General features: G+C 42.8%; 1 protein-coding gene across 2 annotated transcripts in view; it reads left to right on the top strand.

The window, feature by feature from the left end:
* The first annotated feature begins 875 nt into the window (after positions 1-875).
* The window catches only part of lpgat1 (lysophosphatidylglycerol acyltransferase 1), a 42930-nt gene continuing 23492 nt past the window's right edge, over positions 876-20313 (top strand). For both annotated transcript variants that reach the window (XR_003932964.1, XM_030109865.1), the window contains exons 1-3: positions 876-1528; positions 4085-4337; positions 18217-18335. Coding sequence is in view for 1 of the 2 variants with exons in the window: in XM_030109865.1 (XP_029965725.1) it covers positions 4100-4337; positions 18217-18335 (357 nt within the window). In the remaining variant the exon portion in view is untranslated. The remainder of the gene's footprint in view (positions 1529-4084; positions 4338-18216; positions 18336-20313) is intronic.

The following is a 20313-nucleotide window of genomic DNA, read 5'->3' as shown; positions in this document are numbered from 1 at the left end:
GTCAGGTGAACATTTTTGAAAGATATTGTTTGCCTATCCAGAATCAGATCTATCCATCAGAGAAAATCTTTTTAATTACATTATTATCCTTTTCATAGCTTCAGCTTGTATCTGTGCTTCGTTTTGTCGAGTTGTTTTGTTTTATGTCACTGCAACACACTGACAGGAAAAGGCCTATTTTTTTTTTTTTTTTTTTTTTGTAGATTCATCGGTGAAAAGAGTAAATATGTGCAACCACTGTTACTTTACTTAAACTTCATTCAAACAATTGCTCAAACACTAACACAATTATAAAAAGAATATTGTATTATTGAAGTACTGTTATTTTCATTATTTTAAATAAATTACATTTATGTTGCTTTAAAAAAACTTTTCAAAAACTAATATTATACCTGAGAATATTTCATTACATACTATACCTATGATTATATTAGATATTATAACTATGAAAGTATAAAGTAATGTCTTTGTATTGTGACACTATGTATTCTTTAACATTAATTAAATATTGTTGGTGATGTTTCTAAGCAATTTAACTGTTCCACCTTAAAAACATGTTCACAATATCATAATTGATATATCTAAAGTAGCATTATTGTATTGGCTTTTATCTTTTTGGTCTGAATATATATTGCGATAATAATAACTCTGTGTTTAATTTTTTTTTTTGTAGCTGAGTTTGAACATATGTAAGTGATACGAACATTGACAATAACAAAAAATACATAAAAATAAATTGCTCTTTATTCTTCAAATGAATGAAATGAAACAATGTGACGTGCGCGTGTGCCAAAGGCTTTAATATTGACGGGGAACCGGAAGCATCCTGGGCTGTGATGCCGCTTCTTTTATTTTGAAGGCGGACCGGAAGCGTCCCGGTGCGCCGCCGCTCTTTTTGTGCGTTTTGACGCTGTGTGAATCTTTATCTGGAGGAAGATAACGGCCCCCTCCGGCAGGGACACCATAAATCGCTGTCGTACGCTCTCGATGTGCACATGTTGTGTGCGTTTTGTGTCGCGTTCGGCTGAGGAGCAGCGCTGATCCCGGGGCTCGGCTGATCCTCCTCCTCCTCCTCCTCCGCTGCCGCCGCCACCGCCGCCGCCTCTCGTCCGTTCCCCCGCAGCAGCCGCTAGCTAACTTGACGATGATGATGGCGGTGACGACGGTGCACGACAGGAATTATCCCGGTGTCTCCGGCTGAGATGGAGCCAGCGACGCTCGACTGGAGTCGCCTGCTTGCTAGCTAGCTAGCGAGCTAACGGTGCCCGCCGGGATCGAGTGCGCTCGAGCCGAGCCGAGCCGGATAACGTGCGCGCTAAATGGGTGCAGCCGCAGCTTCATCCCGCCGCGTTTGCTTTGACATTATCAGACATTTGCACCTCTGTCCGCTTATTCCACTCAGACTTATGCCCACTAGCAGCACCGCTAACTCCTCCGATTAGGGTTAGCTACACGTGACAGCGTCTCTCTGTTGCGACCATTAGCTGCACCTCTGGCCGTCCTTGGATGCTTCAGTGACAATAATTGGGTGAGTAACGTGAGCCGCCACACTTTTACTACTCAATTACGGGCTGGGGCTACGTCGTGGAGGCGGCGGACCCTGCGCTCTGCACCAGCCTCTCTGGACCTTTGAGGACTTGTAGCTCTCAGTGTTGTGTGTTGTGCAGCAGTGTTTTTTTTTTTTTTTTTCATGGTTCCTCACATCTTTCCCCCCCGTCATGCTAACTCACCCCCCGGTTAGCGGTAGCACGCCGTCCCGGCCGGCTGGTCCTTTTATGGAGCTGTCTCTGTACGCATTACGGGCACGGCTAGGCGGCTAGCTAGCAGGCGCTCAGCCACAGTCCACAAATAAATCTTATTCAACACAAAATCACAATCCAGACTCAAAATATCCACGATCTGGACGAATTCCCAACAGTCTCACTCCTCTGGGGTTCAGTTCTGTCAGTAAGCAATGCTGTTATCATGACGGTAACATCGTGATTATCAGAAATACTCAATTTATCATCGAAATATCCTTTTAAATGACCCTGGAGTACTGAAACTTGCAAATAAACACATTTACTCAGATTCATATATGTATATTGCTTCCATCATACAGAGGTTTTGACCTTAGAGTTGATCTCGATAACATGTTTTAGTGATTTATTTGATGAATAATTTACTAAGTCATTCCAAGATGATAAAGATAATGAACCTAAAGTATTAATGTGTACACAGTGATCAGAGGATTCCACTCTAAGGCCATTATAGTCATCATCAGAGAGTGATATATTAATGAAATCAGAGCAGTAGACTCACCTAGCATTGTTTGTTTATATAACAAATTCACGCACACCTTTGAATCTCATGAAAATAAGGGAAAACGCAAAAATGTTTGTTGCTTTTTGAGTGTCCGTTTACATGACCGTCATGGTCATTGCCATTGAAAAGCTTTAAAAAAAAAAAAACTGTTTCCAAAGTGGAAATGCTTTGCTTCCATCCTGAGTAGGCAGGGAGCTGCTACTGCACATGTGCACCACCACCATGGTAAATAGTTCTTCTGCTCATGTGTGAGTGGGACAGTAAGAAACAAATGCCTCCAGAGTGGCACGACTCCCAGTCCACGTTCTAATTTGATAGTCCATATTGGTTATAATGTATTTGACAGTCACCCCTAATAGAATCCAATTCATCATCTGTTGTGAGCTGGTGCTGATTCTGCTCTTATGGCTGTGCATTTTGAGCAGTTTCTGGCCCAACTCATTGTTCTGGACAACATTGTATTGGTTCATGTTGACTGTAGGTAAATAGGAGATAAAGAAACTAAAGTATTCTCACAAGATTCAATCACTCACCCAGTGGTTGTCAGAAATGGCTCACTTATTAACCGTCAGTGGTTTCCAGCAGGGGATCATCATGGTGAAGCCGAACACTGTGACAAATCAGAGGTCAGGGGGTGAACTGCCTTTCTCAGTGGAAACAAATGGGGGAAATCTCAGTGGTTATTGTAACAAAAATGAAAACTTCTAATTAATAAATTTGGCAAATGTAATAACCTCACAACAAAACTCAGTATTAAAGTGAAATTAGATTACATGTTCAAGCTGTGGTTGTGTCAAAGAAATTTCCCTCATTTGTTGACATCCTCAGCTGTGTTTGTGGAGATCTATTCGGTGGGAGGCAGAGTTGACAGGGAGTTCTGAGGCATTTCCTGCTCTGGGCATAAGAATTAGATTAGCACATGTTGAAGAAAAAATAATTACTCAAAACACCTGTTAATTTGTAGATTACAATTTTTAAATACTTCAAAGGCTTTGCTGCCAAATTTAATACTGAAGCAAAACAAGCGACGGTTCAAATCTTGTAGAAATCTGCAGTCAGACTTTTTTGCAGGACTTCAGGAAGTCAGAAATGTTGGCATATGAATAGATGCAAGTTGCATGAATGAAGTGTCCATCACACAACATGATTCCCAGAACTTTCTCTTGCAGCATGCACCTTTCCAGAGGCTTCTGCTGCAGCCTGCCCACCCTCACCGATCAGATCAGTGATCATGCTGTTATATATCACAAAAGACTCGACTGAACTGATTATTTTCTTATGCAGACTGCATTTCAAAGAAAAACTGCAGTTAAGTTATGAAGAGGTTTAAATTGATCGACGGCTGTAATTATGACACACCTGGCAGCTACAAAAAATCTGAAGCAGACATTGAGGTTTAGACGTATCTGCATAAGATTTTATCAGGTTTTTGAACTAATATAGCAATTATTCAATAATCAGTTAATCCCTCTTAATTTTATGCTTGTTTCATAGTCGTCATTAATCCTGGTTTCCAAATGGTTACTGTGTGATAAAGAATGTTTCTGCACTATTTATGATAAACATCTTATGCAGATATGTGTCATTATTGCTCATATTCGCCCTGGTTAATTTGTTTTATTAAAACCAAATCCAACCTGTTAGACTGAGTTACATTAGAAACGCAGAAAATTATTTCTTCTCTTGGTATATCATTGATTGTGTTCACCGGTTGTTTTCAGTAATGTTCAGTCCTGACATGTCCAGCTTGGCGCTGACCGCCTTCCCGTGTGTGTTGCAGACGGTGTGTATCAGGATGGCACAGATCTTGGACGGAGCCGGCAAACTGGGCTGGGTTCTTCTCAAGTCTGTGCTCCGCTTCGTCTTCATGTTCCTCAACAACTGTGTAGCCATCCCCTCCTACTGTATATACCTGCTGCTCCTCCAGCCTCTGAGAATATGGGACCGCTCCGCCTTCTGGCACATTGAAGGAATCATGTTCAAATGGTTGCTGGCCATGGTGTCTTCGTGGGGCTGGATCGCAGGCTATACAGGTAAGACTCTCCGTCAGGGCTTGCGTGCCTGGTTCTTTACAGCTGATCATTCAGCTTTGCTCTAAAACCAGTTTGTGCTTCACCTGTTTGCACCGGAGTCGTTGAGGTCTGTTTATTACGGGAACAGAAACGCCCAGCTCCTATGCAATCACTAATTAAATCCTCAAATGTGAGTTGTTGCTGCATGAGAAGGGTTTTTTTCCCCAGAGTTTTTAATCAGAAATTAAAAAGTTATTTTTTTCTTTAATTTGTTCTTCTGCCACATAACCAGCTTCACTTCAATATCACGACCAGCTGTTAAGCAGGAAAAATATCCGAAATCAATCTAAACAGGACCTTGTTAAGATGCTTGAGTATTTTTAGTACAAGTACTTTTCATTTTAATAAATTGTAATTGACAAAAAAAAGATAATTGTGCGATCCTCGGTAGAAGGAAGGCCGGTTTTGTGCCCTGTTGAAAGCTGGAGATGTCATGTAAGGTAATGTTATAGAGGTTATGCAGATAACTGATGTTTGCATTTGACGTTTCCAGGAAAACATTGAATGCAGCATCAGGATTAGTGAGTGATTACAAAGAAAAAGCTGGATGTTTATGGTCATTCTCTGATGGCTAAGTAGGCTTTTATGTTGAACACGGCTTTCACTGTGAAACTGATGAGGGAAATTGTGGCTTATGATTGTTTCTGCACCCGTTTATAGCTTTATATCTTTGTTCTGCTAAACATCTTGGCACAAGTTTAATGTTTATATTATATTTCTCAGAAAGAAAAGAGCTTATGGCAGTCGCACAAGGATTATAACTCGCCCTATGGGTCATGTAACTTTACAGTATTGGCTTCAGCCAACCTGTAGCTGGCTTTACTGTCTGAATCTCTTCAAAAATCCTGAGGAGCTGGTGCATGATCGCCATGGATGCCACTGGACAGTGCAAGTCTCCAAACAAAAACAGGATGAGATATGTTTGCTTCCAAAAGCAGGCTTAAACAGGAAGGGAGCCTCATTATCTTGCTGACTGTGTAAAAAAAAAAAGCATTGTTTATTCATAAATTCTGTCTCGTTCATTCCCACACAGACATTAAAATGACCAGTAATCACAGATTTTAATCGTTCCTCCTCCAGAATAACCACAGGTCAGCAGCATGTGAACAGGAACGCCAGTCTGCAGACTGCATTTCACTTGAAGTGCTTCCTTCCGGAATTGGAAATAAGGCACTAACAGGGTTAGGGCAGATGGTCGAAATGAAATGAGACAAATGAAGAAGAATGAATAAAATGCTTATCTCTAATTCGAATCCTAAATGGCACAGCTGCTCATTGCAGCACTTTCAATCTTCGAATAATCAAGACTTCTTTGCTTCCTCATTCTGGGGAAAAAAATGCTAAACTCGAACCGCTTCGATGTGTATGATGTGAAATGTGGTTGTTTTTTCCCCCCCGCATACATCTGGATATATGAAGTGTTACTTTTACAGTGACAACTCCAGTATTTGACCCATCCGGTCCAAAATCGTGAAATGACCTGAGCGCGAGTCACGAACTCAGGTAGTAGTTCAAGGTCACGGCCTTCAGTCCGCGCAGCAGCGAGCCGGTAGAGGAACTGTAGGACACCACAGGCGTCTGCCGGTTCCTCTCCGCGGCCTGGTTGCATATTTCAAAGTGACTCAGGCTACAGTGGTGTTTGGTTGCACAGAGCTGCGAGCAAAATGCTTACAAATTGCTAAGTGGTGAACACGGGGAAGCAACAAGGCGCACTGATTAATAATTCAAGGCGCTCAGCCTATAGAACACCTGGTCGTGCGTGGAGGAGTGTGTGGCGCCGGCCGTGATTGACAGTGTTCAGGAGACGCATGAACGGTAACTCGAGGCTGAGTTGGATTGTTCTTGTTACTGACATTGAATTTATACATCTGGTTTTATTGTAGTGGTTTGATGGAGCCTTAAATCACTGAAATCACTGATTCAGATCACTTTTTTTTTTTTTTTTTTTTTTTTTTTTTTTTGTTCTACAGCGTTGTAAACAGAGAAACCTGGTTTCTGGCCTGTTTCAATTCCTCTCTACTCAGACATAAACCAGATTTCAGACAGCATGACCTTGGTCTGACCATTCAGCGTCGATGCGCTTCTGCATCGCGCAGTGCACCATGAGGTCGTAGGGTCACGTCATCCTTTCGAACGTCTCCTCCTGTGACGCGCTTGTGCCGTCGCCGAATGTGCAGGGTTGACAGATATTGCATGAGATTTCTAAAAAAATAAAAAAAATGACCTTAAAGGACCCAAAGTGAAAGCAGTGGTGGCTGATGTGTCATGTTCTTTTGTACGGGGTGTACATTAGCGCAGCTGCGATGACGTGCGCTGCTGCTCCTCCTGCACAAGCAGCCCAGGTGTCGGATCTGCGGCGGCGTTCCACAGACGTGGCCGGCGTGCGCCGCCGTCGGGTTTGCTCCAAACACGAGAGAGCTCTCAGCAGAGCAGTTAACAAGATTGTAATACGGTTGTTGTGGAGACGTCAACGTGACGTAGCAGGTGTCGGCGTGGGACACAAGTCAGACCTGTGTAAGAAACAGTGGTTTGTCTCGGTGCGTGCAGCAGGCTGAGGGCCGGACGCCTCGTGTTTGCCACCAGTCTGAGCCGAACAGGCTCCCGTCGTCCTCTGAGCAATGCAGATGTGTTTATGCATGCACAGCTGGCCACAGCCACTCAAGACCTGTGATGTTCGCCCAGCGGTCAGTGAACGCCTCGCGGAGAGCAGCTTCCATCAGTCTGTCATTGCTGTAATTCTGTGGTGCATTGAGGGACTTTTTCCAAATTTGTAAACTTTTTTCTTCTTGAACTCAACAAGGGGAATCTGTAGAAAAGAAAGTCCTGATTTCAGAAGGTCAGAGAGGTTTTTCCTGTTCTTTGATGCAATGATGAATTTAATTAAAATGAAACATTTTGAGTTTAAGTGTAGAAATGAATCACAAAACAAAGGAAGGATTTTCAGCTTTCTCAGATGTTTGTAGTTGACCACATAGATTGTGGATTTGTCACATTTAAAGATGTGCCCTTTAAAGTTTTATGTGAGATACTGTGAACTGTTCACTATTGTTGACTAGTCAATAAGTAAAAAAAAAACTGAAAAAGCACTTTGATTTCAATCGAAAAAGTGACGAATCTGTTGCAGCCTGAATTCTTCAAGAACTTCCAGACTCCTGACGGCGTCCTGAGACCATGTTTTATTGACGACATGCAGGGAGACTGATGTGTCACTTTGCTGACAGTATGACAATTTCTTTTCCCGGAACTTTGTTCACTCTGCACTCGAATTCAAAAACAAGCTGGATGCCTGTCAGAATGTTCACTCAGAACACGACATGCCACAATGTTAGAAAAAAACCAGAATCCCCCGGTAAGATTCGTGTTGGATTTTGCCTGACGTTCACTGGAGAAGCTGTGGTGGTTCCTTCATTTTGTCTGACGGGGTTTTGTGTGTGTTAAATGATGCAACCGGTCCTGCACGGTGTCGGGTGAACATGCAAAAATGAGCACTTATGTAGATGACGTTGAAGTCTGTAATTTGAGTAGTTTCCCTAAAGAACAGCGCTCTTTCTCTTGTTGCTAAGCTGCACTTGCTGTGACAGGATAGCGTATTATTTTTTTTTTTGGGGGGGGGGGGGGCATGTTTTCATGAATTTTTTTTTTTGTGTTTTGTGCTTCTGACTCCTGCCCCACGGTCATCATCTGCCGTTTCTTCTTTAATACTCCTGATGTTTCCAATCTGGTGAATTAGATCAACTGGATGACCCGTGGAAATTAGAGGAAACCACAACGTCAGGTTTTTTTTGTTTTTGTTTTCTCCACTATTAACTAAAAATGTTAAATTTAGCAATATGCACTGCTGCAATTTTTTTCCTGCTGCTGTCATTTTACTAATCCGACAGAACTGAGGTCGTGCTGGACTGTATTTGACCCCCTGCTCTAAAATGCTGCACATGCCGGCTGCAGAGGCTCAGTTTACCTGTTTAGTGAAGAGGAAGCGTGAGGTTTAGCCTGTTCTAATCTGTGGCATCCATTGTGAAAGGTTTCTTAAATTTGATGTTAAAATTAAACCAGAATGTGCATTTTTTTTTCCCTTTTAATTTCACAGAAGTCAGACAAAAACACGTCATTGTGGTTTAAAGATGTACAGTAAGCGTATCGCAGAAGTTGCCCTGACGTGCTATGAATAGAAAAACGTTTCTCCCACATAAATAAAGCTAATCAGCTCTGGCTCATGTAAATTAAACACTTCTCATTTGACCCAGTTCAACAATAAAATGAAGCCCACCCGCCATCCTGTGACCCTTTGATCCCTAGTATATAAACCTGGAAGAAAATGACTGATCTTACTATTACTGATCCTTTGATTTCTATAAAACCGTTGGCCACAGAGCTTTGAAGAAGTCGTCTGTGCTCCGTCTTCCAATCCTCCTGAAAACTGCTGGAGCTCACCTCCACTCTCGGCAGAGTGCGGGCTGATGTGTGTAAGTCGTTCGGCCATAATCAGAGCAATTTGCTGAAACTCATTTTAACTGAATCAGAGGCCAAATTCAGCTGAGCTAAAACTCCATCACCGCTGCTAGCTTGATGGCTTGACTTGGCAGCGCAGCGTACGCCCAGTGAAATCATCCATAATGCTGAAATATATCAGTTTATGAGAACAGTCTGGCATGACAAGTTATTTCCCTGTTCATGTCTTCCAGTCGTGGAAGGAAAATAAACACTATTATTACCAATTAATGAGTATAATCTTATTTTGATATAAACCCAACACAAATGTTGTGCCTGAATTGCATCGAGTTGTGTTGTCACTCAAGCTGACCCCCTTTTTCTTTTTGTTTTGTTTTGTTTTTCCCCCTTGTTGTCGTCAAAAGCTTTACGACTGTATTTGGTCTGATGAGATTGTCTGTCAGATTCAAACACACAGCGAGCACGGACAGGTGCACTAAAGCCAGCAGGATTAAGTTTTCACTGCATGTTGCGCGAGTGCGTGGGCCGTCGTCCTGCAGATCAAAGGCTGCGACCGAACATGCAGACGCTGCACACTTGGATCTCGGGTCATGAGGTGGAACTCCGGCCTTTGATCAGATTTGGGAACCTCTGATCATCTCTTTTGGGTGATCGGCAGTTTGATTTATAACTCAAGCGTGACAGTGGTGTAGTGGCTAGCCCGCCTACCAAACAGGAGGAATGTCCCTGGTTCAAGTCCAGTGGAGTTCCTCTTTCTGCTTTGTCACTGGGTTAAGTCCAGCAGTCATTCTGTTAATTTCTCTTTAATTGTTGACCGAAAGTGTCCTGATCAGGGTCGATTCCCAGTAACTCGTCACTTGTTTCAGTTTTCCTGCAAAAGTTGATCCAGGGTGGATGGTCTCACTCCGACGCTGCACCACAGACTGCTTCTCGTTCGCCGGAGTCCGCGTACGCCCACAGAAGTGTTTTAGCCGTCACTTGGCTGAGGCGACTTCTCCTCTGGACTGTGTGGGCGTGTACAGATCATCTTTGATTGACATTTCACTGACTGTCCTGATTTATCCACGATGCACCTATCGGGGTGAGTCAGTTGTCAGTCTGCATATTAGCAACCTTACATCTCATAATGGTATTTTCACTCATTGCTCGGCATGCTAGCAAGTGATTTGTGTTAGTGCTTATTGATCCAACAAGAAACAAAACATCCAGAACCGCTGCCAGGAGATGATGGGAGGCTCTGTGAAGCTCTGCCCTGAAAACAACGACCCGGTGCATTTTGGGAAGCTTTTCGGATACTTACGGTGTCCTTCCAACAGAGTTTGGTTAAAGTTTAATGTGCGTGAAGTCGATTGAGATCAACTTGCAGGTGAACTTGAGTGGAAATTCCCTTTCCCTCTGAAACATGTTTGCATTCGTAGAAGCCGATGCACGCGTGTGCGTCGTCATGGACCAGAAGCTCATTATGTGCTGAATCTATATGTTAATTTTGAATTTGTGTAATGTAATTGATGCAGGGAATTTTAGGAACAAATTAATAAGGTCAAATTGGCTTTTAGCTTTTTAATGAGGGATGTAAACGAATGTTAATGTGTGAAACCCAGTGACGCTACTGAACTAATGCAGAGACCTTTTTTAATTGGATTCACCATAGTGCCACACTGTGTAGTCTGTGAGCGCAATTAGAAGCTGCTTTGTCTATCGTTGGATCACAGCCATAATTGTTGTTTTACATATCTTGGAATTCATTATTCAGAAATGAGATCCAAAAGAAAAAAACATGACTTTTTGCCAACAGTGTTCCCCCACTGAGCATTTACTCCTCCGTGAACGTAGCCTGAACTCCTCTGTTTCCATGATGGCTTTAATATTTGAAGAGGTTAAAAAAACAAAAATCTGATAATGCGTCTGGCCTGTGCTTTTAGTGGTGAAGTCCGCGCTCGGTGATTCTGATCATAGCATCTCAGAATGACCTGACATGTTGTGGGGATGTTTGTGATTCCATGACTCTGATTTTAAACATTAAGTAACACGTCTAGATTCATTATATGGAGTTGTGCAAATACACAATTGATCCAAGCTGTCTTGATCTCTACATTGCTACTAGACCTGATGTGGCGGACTCATTTCATTTCAGGGGTAAACTCTTCCTTACTCTATTGGTTTTCTTGTTTTTAAGTCTTGTGCAGTCATACCTGAGGCGTACTACACTAGAATTCAAATGAATGCCTTCACACTTAGTGAAAACAGATTACAAGGGATAGTTTGGTTTAATTTTACTGATCTTGCTGCTCTTAAAACAGTGTCCAATGTGAGTTGTTGGGGTGTCTTTTATTGCTCTCCAGTGCAGTAATGTTGACTTATGATGCTTGTTGGTGTTTCTGCTGCTACAGAGTCACGTCTGGTAACTGTTGAACTTATTGTGACACGGAGCAGATTAGTTGATATGTTGTGAAGCGTAAAGAATGTGCAGTCGTGAGCCACAGCAGAGTCGGGATGAATAGTTTTTCAAACTGAACACAGTTCACGTTACAGTAAAATAGGTGTGTGATCATATTGTTTGGACTCTCATCAAGTTGTTTCATCATAATCCATCAGGCGTGAGATGTTTGCTAAACTAATATTAGCCTCAGATGGTTTGTTAGCTTAGCTAAACTAAACTCCTGCCAAGTGAGCATCGAGGAGTTAATGGGCAGTGAATCATAGCTTGAACGCCTCTGTGTTCAGATGGGACTGTACGAGCAGGAGGAACTCCACAGTCAGACTCCCATTGTCCGCTGGCTGGCAGTAATTCACCGCTACGTGAATCATTGCTCTTTTCAAAGTGGACAGAGTAAGAAAACAAGCTTGGGCCGTCCATTTAAAAATCGCCCGCTCTTTGAGGTTTTCTTTTTCTTTTTGGACAGCCACCTTTTTTTTTTATGAAAGAGATGTCAACGATGTCTTGCCAATTCTCTCTCCTCCAGAGAGAAACGATGAAGTACGGAGCCAGGCGCCAAGGTCGGCGGCGCAGCGTTTAGCTGACCACGGATACGGGATTAGACACTGCGCCTGCAGCGCGGCTGTCATCCCGCTGCGCTAACTGTGTCATCTCTCAAAGACAATTTCCCTAATGTATTCTATCTGACAGATGACCCATCTCTGTGATATCATTTACGCTCCCCTCCTGCAACAATGGGGGACTTCAGCAAGCGCCAAGGCGTGCTCCTTATGAAGCTACATTGCCTTCGGGCTACGCGCACCCCGCGCACCCAGGATCGGCGTTGTTCTGCTGAGGGACAGGAGGCGAGACAATAGGCCCAAATCGAACGTGCCAGAAACACTTGTTGCTGCAGGAGACCGCGAGATTGTGCTCACGTCGAGCTCGCTTGTATCCTATAATATGTGCTTAAGCCAAAAGATTCAACAAATTATGTAATCTGATATTAGCAAATGCCTGAGGTGGATTTCGTAAACACGGTTTTAAGGAAACCAGCGTGAGGCAACAGGCTGGTGTTTCCTCTGTTAGGCGTTAGCAGTTGTTTGTGCTCACCGATATGTTAATAAAGTACTTAATTTGTGAGTTGTGCATTAGCAGTATGTGTCTAAATGTCATCAGCATGCCGAATGACTGGCTGGAGGGGACAGTGGGTTCAAACTTGAAGGTGAAACCAGGCCGGCTTGCAGTCTATTTTTTTTTTCTTTTTTTTTTTTTTATAATAAACGATTCTGTCTAGGAAATAATTTGGCCTTTTACTGTGAGTCGTGCAGAAACGGTTAATGCTGACAGCTGGGTTCAGTGCCTCTCCGCCACGGTCATGACAGCAGATCTCACGCCCCATTCAGTCTAACATTGAACTGCTTACGTTTTTACAACCAGCGGTGCACTTTCTGGATATCTACCTGGCCTGTCGCTCACTGATGACTGCAGGAAAGCTTAATTGTCTTCTATTTTGGGGTTGTTTGAGAATTAAAGGTTATTAGAGAATGTTTGGGATTCCTTTTTTTTTTTTTTTTTTAAGATCAACAAAAGAAGATGCAGATCACAGCTTTTATAAACAAGTTGTCATCTGGTGTCAAGTAAAATGGAGCTCCTCAAGACTCATGAAGGAACACCAGCCCGGTGTCGACCAAGTGATATTCAGGTTGACTGAAGAAATCTTCTTTTAAAACCATTTTGAGGCCTTCGATCAGTCTTCAGTATTTTGCAGGATTTTCAGAGGACGTTGTCCTGATGAGCTGCGGTGTCTCCTCTCTCTACATTTCCATGTAGACAGACGGTTGTTTTAGAGTTCCAAGTAGGAACTTGGAGGTATGCGCGCACTGATACTGATCTTGATACAGATATGGGTCTGCCACTTTGCGTGGGTGTTCATACTCATAAAGCTGCTCCAGTATCGCTACACCTGATACCGCTTTAATGCAGCTTGACACCAGATGACCTCAACCTCCCCGCACAGCGACTGATCATTAAATAAGGAGTCGCCCTCCTGGAGCTTTCAGTCAGGCTGCAGATTATATACACTAGGTTTGGGATCATTGGCGATCTGACTGTACTTTATTTTAGTAGATGGATAAGTTCACCCAACTCTGTTTCCTGATGGGGTTTTTTTTTTATTTGTGCTGTTATAATGCAAAGATCTCCTTCATGTTAAAAAAAAGGTGTTTTGTCTAACCTTGAAGAGTGTGTGACCACAATATCTGTGTATAATGACAAAACTAAAGCAAGTTTTTTTTTTTAATCTTCTTAAACAAATATGTTGTGTTGTTGTCTGAGAGTGCTGCACATAGAAAAACTGTGATCTCGCCTTCTCTTGTGCCCGATGTTTACTATTTTCTGTCACAAGGTGACGTCATGCTGTCGGCAGGAGGACGCCCGTCCAGGAAATAAGAAACGTGCAGCACTGGGAACAAACGAATAATTCCTTAAATTCAGCTTGTACAGACAGGAGTTGATTGAAATTCACTTCTGCATGTTTAAAGCCTTTTTTTTTTTTTTTTTTGTTTCCTGGAACAAATCCATCAAACTGCTGATGAAACTATTTGTCTTGTTTTCAGGTTCATTGACATTTAGTCGTGCACCAGATATGTCAGGCCTGTGATTCCGCAGCTGTCCTGTGCTGCACTCGCCTCATTAAAATGTTAAATTTTGCTGCGTAAAACAAGTGTTTGGATGAACCTTTATCTGCCAGAAATCGAAACGCATACTCCCCCGTGGAAATGGAGCGCTCGCTCGCTCTGCGCCCCGAGGCTCGACTGATGAAGCATTTGCATAGCACAGAGCCGGAGCTGGTTAGACCCGCCCTCGACTGTGGAGCTCTCTTGACGTCTGTTAATACGCAGAGCTGTTGAAGTGTGTTTAATTTGTCTAAGAAGCTCCTGTGTTCTCCTGTTGTTGTCGGCCCTCATCTCATACGAGCGGCGTTTCCTCCTTTTGTAGCAGCTTGTGTGTATCCACAAACAGACGCAGGTGAGCGGGGAGAGAAATCGCCTGTATGCTCTGGATTGAGGCCTGACGATGTAAATCAGGGAAGCAAATGCTGGAGATGGTCTTCTGTTGATGCTTCGACACGGGTCATTGTCGGGCCGTAGGCTGATATCGAGGAGAAACCCTGCATCACTTCACAATCTTTACAAAGGTTTAAATGATAGTTTCTACATTACATCGCGATGTGGACGTGGACAGTTCTCCACCAATACGACAAAACAATAATGAAGTGATTTTCCAGTGATTCTGGGGTATTTAAATCATGAGAAGTGGAGTGTATGAGTAAGACCGACTGTAAATCATGTTCTGTCAATAAAGATTAACTGCTCAGTGGATCCGGGAGATTTTTACAACATGCAACATGCTAAAGAGCTTCGGCGCTCATACACTATCGATGCTGCGTAAAACACATGATTAAGGCGTGATTGATAAGCCCATCGGCACCGGGCGTGTGTGTGTGTGTGTGTGTGCAGGGCGCACGGTGAGCCCGGTCTGCAGTCCGCAGTGTGTGTGTTCTGTTGATGCAGCGGCTGTGTGGAGGGTGGGTCAAGACATCACGTAGCCGTCACACATCGTTTGAGCGTGGAGTCTCAATTAGACTTAACAGCGTTTAATGTTCGTGTCAGCAAGTTGCTGAAGGTTAGTACTTGTACTAAACATCGGTGCATCACTAGTTTACAATTTCATTAAATGTTTAGACATCGGTGTTAACATTCATTTTCTCTGGACTGCGCTGCACTGTATTGGTGTCATTTTAGTGTTTACTGTTGTAAATAAGCATCTCGTCTGCAGCCGAATGGCTGAGTTTACTCTCCAGTAACCCTGCTCTCTGTTTGTTACCCCTCTTAAACCTGTCCCCACCAGTGACTCAGTCATTAGATCTGCTCACTCCTGGGTTTGATTGGCTTGAATTGCAGTCGCAGCGTCACTAATTCACCTCGATTCACCAAATCCAGAATCTCTGACTGTGACATTTAAATAAGTTGGCTGTCAAGTCATGAAACAGGAAGTGAGTCATATCTCCACAGCGTTTGGATGATTGAAATGTTTCAGTGGGTAGATGTGAACTCACTGTACCTGTATGCCGCGTTGCCCTGCCTGATGTGCCTCCACTTGGCCCAAACAACTGAAGCCCGCAGCTATATTTTACTCTGGATTATTTTTATCACTGTGACGGTTCACAAAGCCTCACTAATGCGTTATATAGTTTCACAGAGGAGGAAACGAATATTTGTAGACACGCTAATAAGTCCCATCTCCTGTGGAGCAAGACGTCGATTTAACATGCTGCTTATCTCGGTGACAAATGTCATTTCAGACAGGAAGCCTCCACACCGGCGAGTCGGCCAATAATGCGGTGTGTTGTCGCTAAGTGTGATGATTGTGTCTCGAAACTGAGGATATTTGAGGACCTGCTGCGCTGTTTACTAAAAATAAGGTGGCGTCATTAGAGAAAAGAAAGAAATGGGTCCAGAGGAGCAACTTCTGAGACTTAAGAATGCATGAATATGTGAATAATTTATATCCAGTACATTTTTTTTTCAATGCAGTGTGTTCAGTTTAAAGGAAAACTTTGTTGATTGAAGTGGATAATGAAGGAGCAGCTAGTGTAAATAACATGATAGCCAGGGAAGTGTTTGTGTTTGTCGCAAGTTGGATTTTAACTGCCATACGGTTCTCCTGATATCATGCAGCCGTATGGTGAAAATCTTTATTACCAGTGCGGTTTTTGTTTTTGTTGGGTTAAGGCCTGACCTTGGTTTGGTGTGAACTCTCAGTTGCAGTTGGAACGGCTTGAAGTTGCAATAATTTGTTGCGGTCATTCCTGAAAAGCAGATCAACCGAAAAGAAGGCAATCGACAAATAAGAAAATTTGTGAATATTTTGTGAACGTTATTGTTTTTTCTCTTTCGTTTCAGAAAACTTTTAATTTCACAACAATGGAGGAAGTATGGTGATGGTATGCATACGCAGCAGTGTAGCTCCTGCAGTCTCTTAAAAAAAGTGGCATTTTTAGTGACTCTGAGCACCGTCATGTAAATGGAAGGCCAAAATATGACAGAATTTTGCATCTTCTCTTGTTTTTGTTGTGTAAACAGGGCCCGACATGTTTTATGTATTATATTTCCTAAAGTGCAAACTAATGCATTGTTTTCTGAAAGGCGTGAGAGTCCTCGCCAGATTTATAAAGTAATTGTGAGTCACCTTTGAGATATTTCAATCTTTGGACACAGTTGCAGTCGTTCAGACTGCGCCCCCAAGCATGAATGACATCAGCTATAAAAATAAGACCTTCATCTCCGTACACTGATTTTCAATTGAATCATAATCGCACACGTAGCCGCGAGGCCGCTCAACGATCAGGTCTGCAGGACGGCGATCTGCTGCAATATCGGGCTGTAATAGAGTTGGAAGCGTGAGTGAATTTCAATGTCCCGACCAGGATTTGAAAGTCTATCATTTCACACCATTCCTCCTTTTTGTCATGAATGGTTTCCTCTTCCCTGCCCGCGACAGTAAATAGTGAAAGTTGCCGTGATCCCGTTTCCTGAAAGCCGCGTCTCAGTTCTCATTTTTCAAACCACAGTGCAGCGTTTTATTAGACGGAATATGCACACTCCGTGATGACTAATCCCATCCAGCAAAAAAAAAAAAAAAAAATTAAAAAAAGGCACAAAATCCTCCTGATGTAATCATCCGAACCACCTCTGGAGGTGGCCTGAGACTCATTTGACCACATTAAAAGCAAAGTGTCAATGTTTACACAACCCACTTAGGAGCTGGGCACACAGACATGAAGTTTACCGTTCTGATTCAGACCGAGAGGAGATGCAGATGCGACAAGTGGGTGGCAGCTTGCAGTCTGAGCTTTGAAGCACATGTAGGATCAGGAACAGGAAACAAAGAGACGTTTTGTAATTTAAGATATGTAACTGTCGACTGTGACACAGCGGATCTCGGTGTGTGTGTGTGTGTGTGTGTGTGTACTGGTTATGAAATGACAGTGCTGGAATAATGAGACATACCTGTGTAACCTTTCTCCCCATCTGAACCCTTTGGTTTTTGCAGCCTTATGCCTTTTAGCAGTTTGTGTATGTTGACGTTGTGATAGTGACGTATTTGTGAGATGCTGTGTAACCCCAGTCAGAACCGATGGAGTTATGTGATTTAAAGAGTGAAGTACATTCAAAGCATATGCAAAGCAAGGATTGTGGTGCAGCTTTTATCGGTATTAAAGTTCTCTCAAACAGTTTAGAAGATCAGGCTGGTGAGCAAACGTTGGATATAAACAAACCTTTTGACTGAACTGACAGGATTCAGCGCGTACTCTTCTAAAAACCTCAGCTTTTACATTGTATGTTATGTTTACAACATTTTATCCAATCACAGATGAGATGCTTCAGAGCCTCAAACATCCGTAACGTGAGCTTCTCAGCACAGTGAAAGTCACAAAGTGACATTGAAGTTGAAAGTTAAATTCGTCTTGAAAAAAGAGGCGGTAGCTCCCGCTTATTAAGGATTTTTTTTTTAATCAGTTTTATGGCGATAAAATCAAAATAAATACACGCCTCCCGGTTATAGACCGGCTCTGAAGTCTCACTTATCTGGCATGGCACAGTCAGGCCGTGGACTGACTTTAGACCTTGTTTTATTAAAAGTAATCTTTGAAAAAGCTTGATGATGAAAGAAGAAAAAAAAAAAAAGCATCTTAAGAAGCCAAACTCCAGCACAAGTTTCAATGTTAAGAACGTCATTTCAGCCAACGAGCCCCTGGCCTCTGGAGGGAAACTGCGCTCTGCTAGCCTGCACATAATGAGCTATCCTGACTGACACTCTGTTTACTGACAACTTTTCAGAGGATGATTTGAAATTTTTTTTTAAAAAATGTGTCCTTTTGTGTGCTTTTTTTTTTTTCTTGCGCCGTAGTAACGGAGTGGGGTGACGACGTGCGGCCCATCTCCGAGGAAGAAGCCATGGTCATCGTCAACCACCAGTCCACGGGAGACGTGTGCACGCTCATGATGTGCCTGCAAGACAAGGGCACGGTAAGGAAGGACCGAACGTCATTTAATCCCCGCGAGGAAACCGGGGAGGTCGGCAGTGCTCAGGTCAACGCAGTGGAAATGCAAAAGCAAGGCTGATAACGAATGAAAAATCATGAGTTTATTCTGGATCTGGAGGCCAGAAGCAGAGCTCAGTGCTGCACATATGGCATCATGGTGATATCAATATGCACATTCCATGCTGTTTGTCAATGTGATTGTCTGAATGGAGCCCTACTGCTCCAGACTGTGTTGAAAACTGATCCTGTATCTTTTTGTCAACATTGCACCATACCTGATGGCTGCAGTCCAGAAACCTGAAACGCAGGAATGAAGGAAAAACTAATGAAAACAACAACCATGTCAACAACTGCTCAGCTTCTGAAACGCTGCCGCTTGCAAATGCAGACTGGCTTGTACTCGGGGGATGAAAAAAAAAAAAGATAAACAGAAAAACAAACACAGTTGCGTCTGCTTTTGGGATTTGTGCTTCCAGATGACGGAGCTCTCAGACTGGGCTTGTTGACCTCAAGCACAGGTGACACACCCCAGCAGAAACACCGACACACTGGGAGGAGGCTCTATCAGTATGCGTATTGTTTAAAATGGGTCGTCAAAGCTTTGGACTTTGTTTTTTAGAAACTGTGAATTGAGATATTTTCCCTCCCGTGCAGAGCTTTGAACCTGCAGGCGGGTTCCACACCGTCCGTATTCAGTGAAAGAGGCTGCTGTTAGGGGGCATGCTTTTAACCACAAACAGGAAGTTCTTGCAGACTGGCTTATGTCTGTTGTTTCAAAGTGGTTTAATTCCACCTTTTTTTTTTCCCCCTTTTCTTTTTTTTTTATTTTTTTGGGTGGTGAAAAGTGAGCAGGACCCTTAAAGTAATGAGTAACCTCAGCAATGGGGATTTATACCAGGCTAAAACAAACCTGAGTTATTCTTGTCAAAAGAGAGTCATGGTTTGAGCCGTCAGTCTGTTTAGGCAAAGTGATAGCCACACAAAGAGAAGTGTGTTTGACAGCTGAACTGCAGGAGAAGCCCTCGCTGAACCGTCTTACTCTTAGTCATCGTGTAATGACGGTTGGCTGCCAAGGGTTCAGATGTTTTTACATAATTCCTTTGTGCTCACTTAGTGGTTTTGTTCATTTCACGTATGACTTTTTGACAGGCCTTCAGGGAGTTGAGTTTGTGCTTTTATTTATTTATTTATTTATTTATTTATTTTGTGGTGATAAGAAGCAGCCAAAGCAATGAGAGGCTGCAGCGATGAAGGATGTCAGTGCCGATCAGGCCTGTTTTTTTCGCTACATTCAGAATTAGAAATGTCCTGCAGTAGGCAACAAATGCGCTAAAAAAAAAAAAAAAAAAAACAGGAGGTGGGTGCTTTGCGTTTTTTCACAGAGATCTCTGTAAACAGACTAGAAACAAAAACGTGTGAAGAGTTGCCAGTTCCTCCAGGTCTGAGATGAGGCTGAACGTGTGTCCCGTGGGCCAAAATCGGTCCTCCAGAGGGTTCAGACAGGCCCTCAGGACAGCCCTGCATGCAGTAAACATCTCAAAGAGAGCAATAACTGTAATCATCTACTATTCTGAGCTGCTCTACATATGGCAGGGACATAACTACAGATAAATGCAATATTTGGCATCAGAAATACCAACTTTTACACCTCTTCAGGGATTTCCTTTCCATTTAGATGCATTTTTTTTAAGATGTGAAGATCTGTGTGTCTAGCAAAAAATAAAAGAAACTTGAGAAAAGAGATGCACCAGGAGAGAAAAGTGTAAAAAAGGTCATCTAAAATGTGGGATCGCTTCACACTACGTCCACAAAAGACGTGAGACCTGCAAACTCGGCATTAATGCACTGGCCTGGATTGGGAGGACAACAATATTTGCATAAAATGAAAAAAAAATACACAAAACAATTAGAATGAGATTAGACAGATTAATCAATCAGCAAGATAATTGTTGAGGTGCTTC

The sequence above is a fragment of the Salarias fasciatus genome, chromosome 15 (genome assembly GCF_902148845.1).
Source record: "Salarias fasciatus chromosome 15, fSalaFa1.1, whole genome shotgun sequence".
In the NCBI taxonomy this organism is placed as follows: Eukaryota; Metazoa; Chordata; class Actinopteri; order Blenniiformes; family Blenniidae; genus Salarias; species Salarias fasciatus.
The sequence above is the reverse complement of the archived record's forward strand: the minus strand, read 5'-3'. Positions and strand labels throughout refer to the sequence as shown.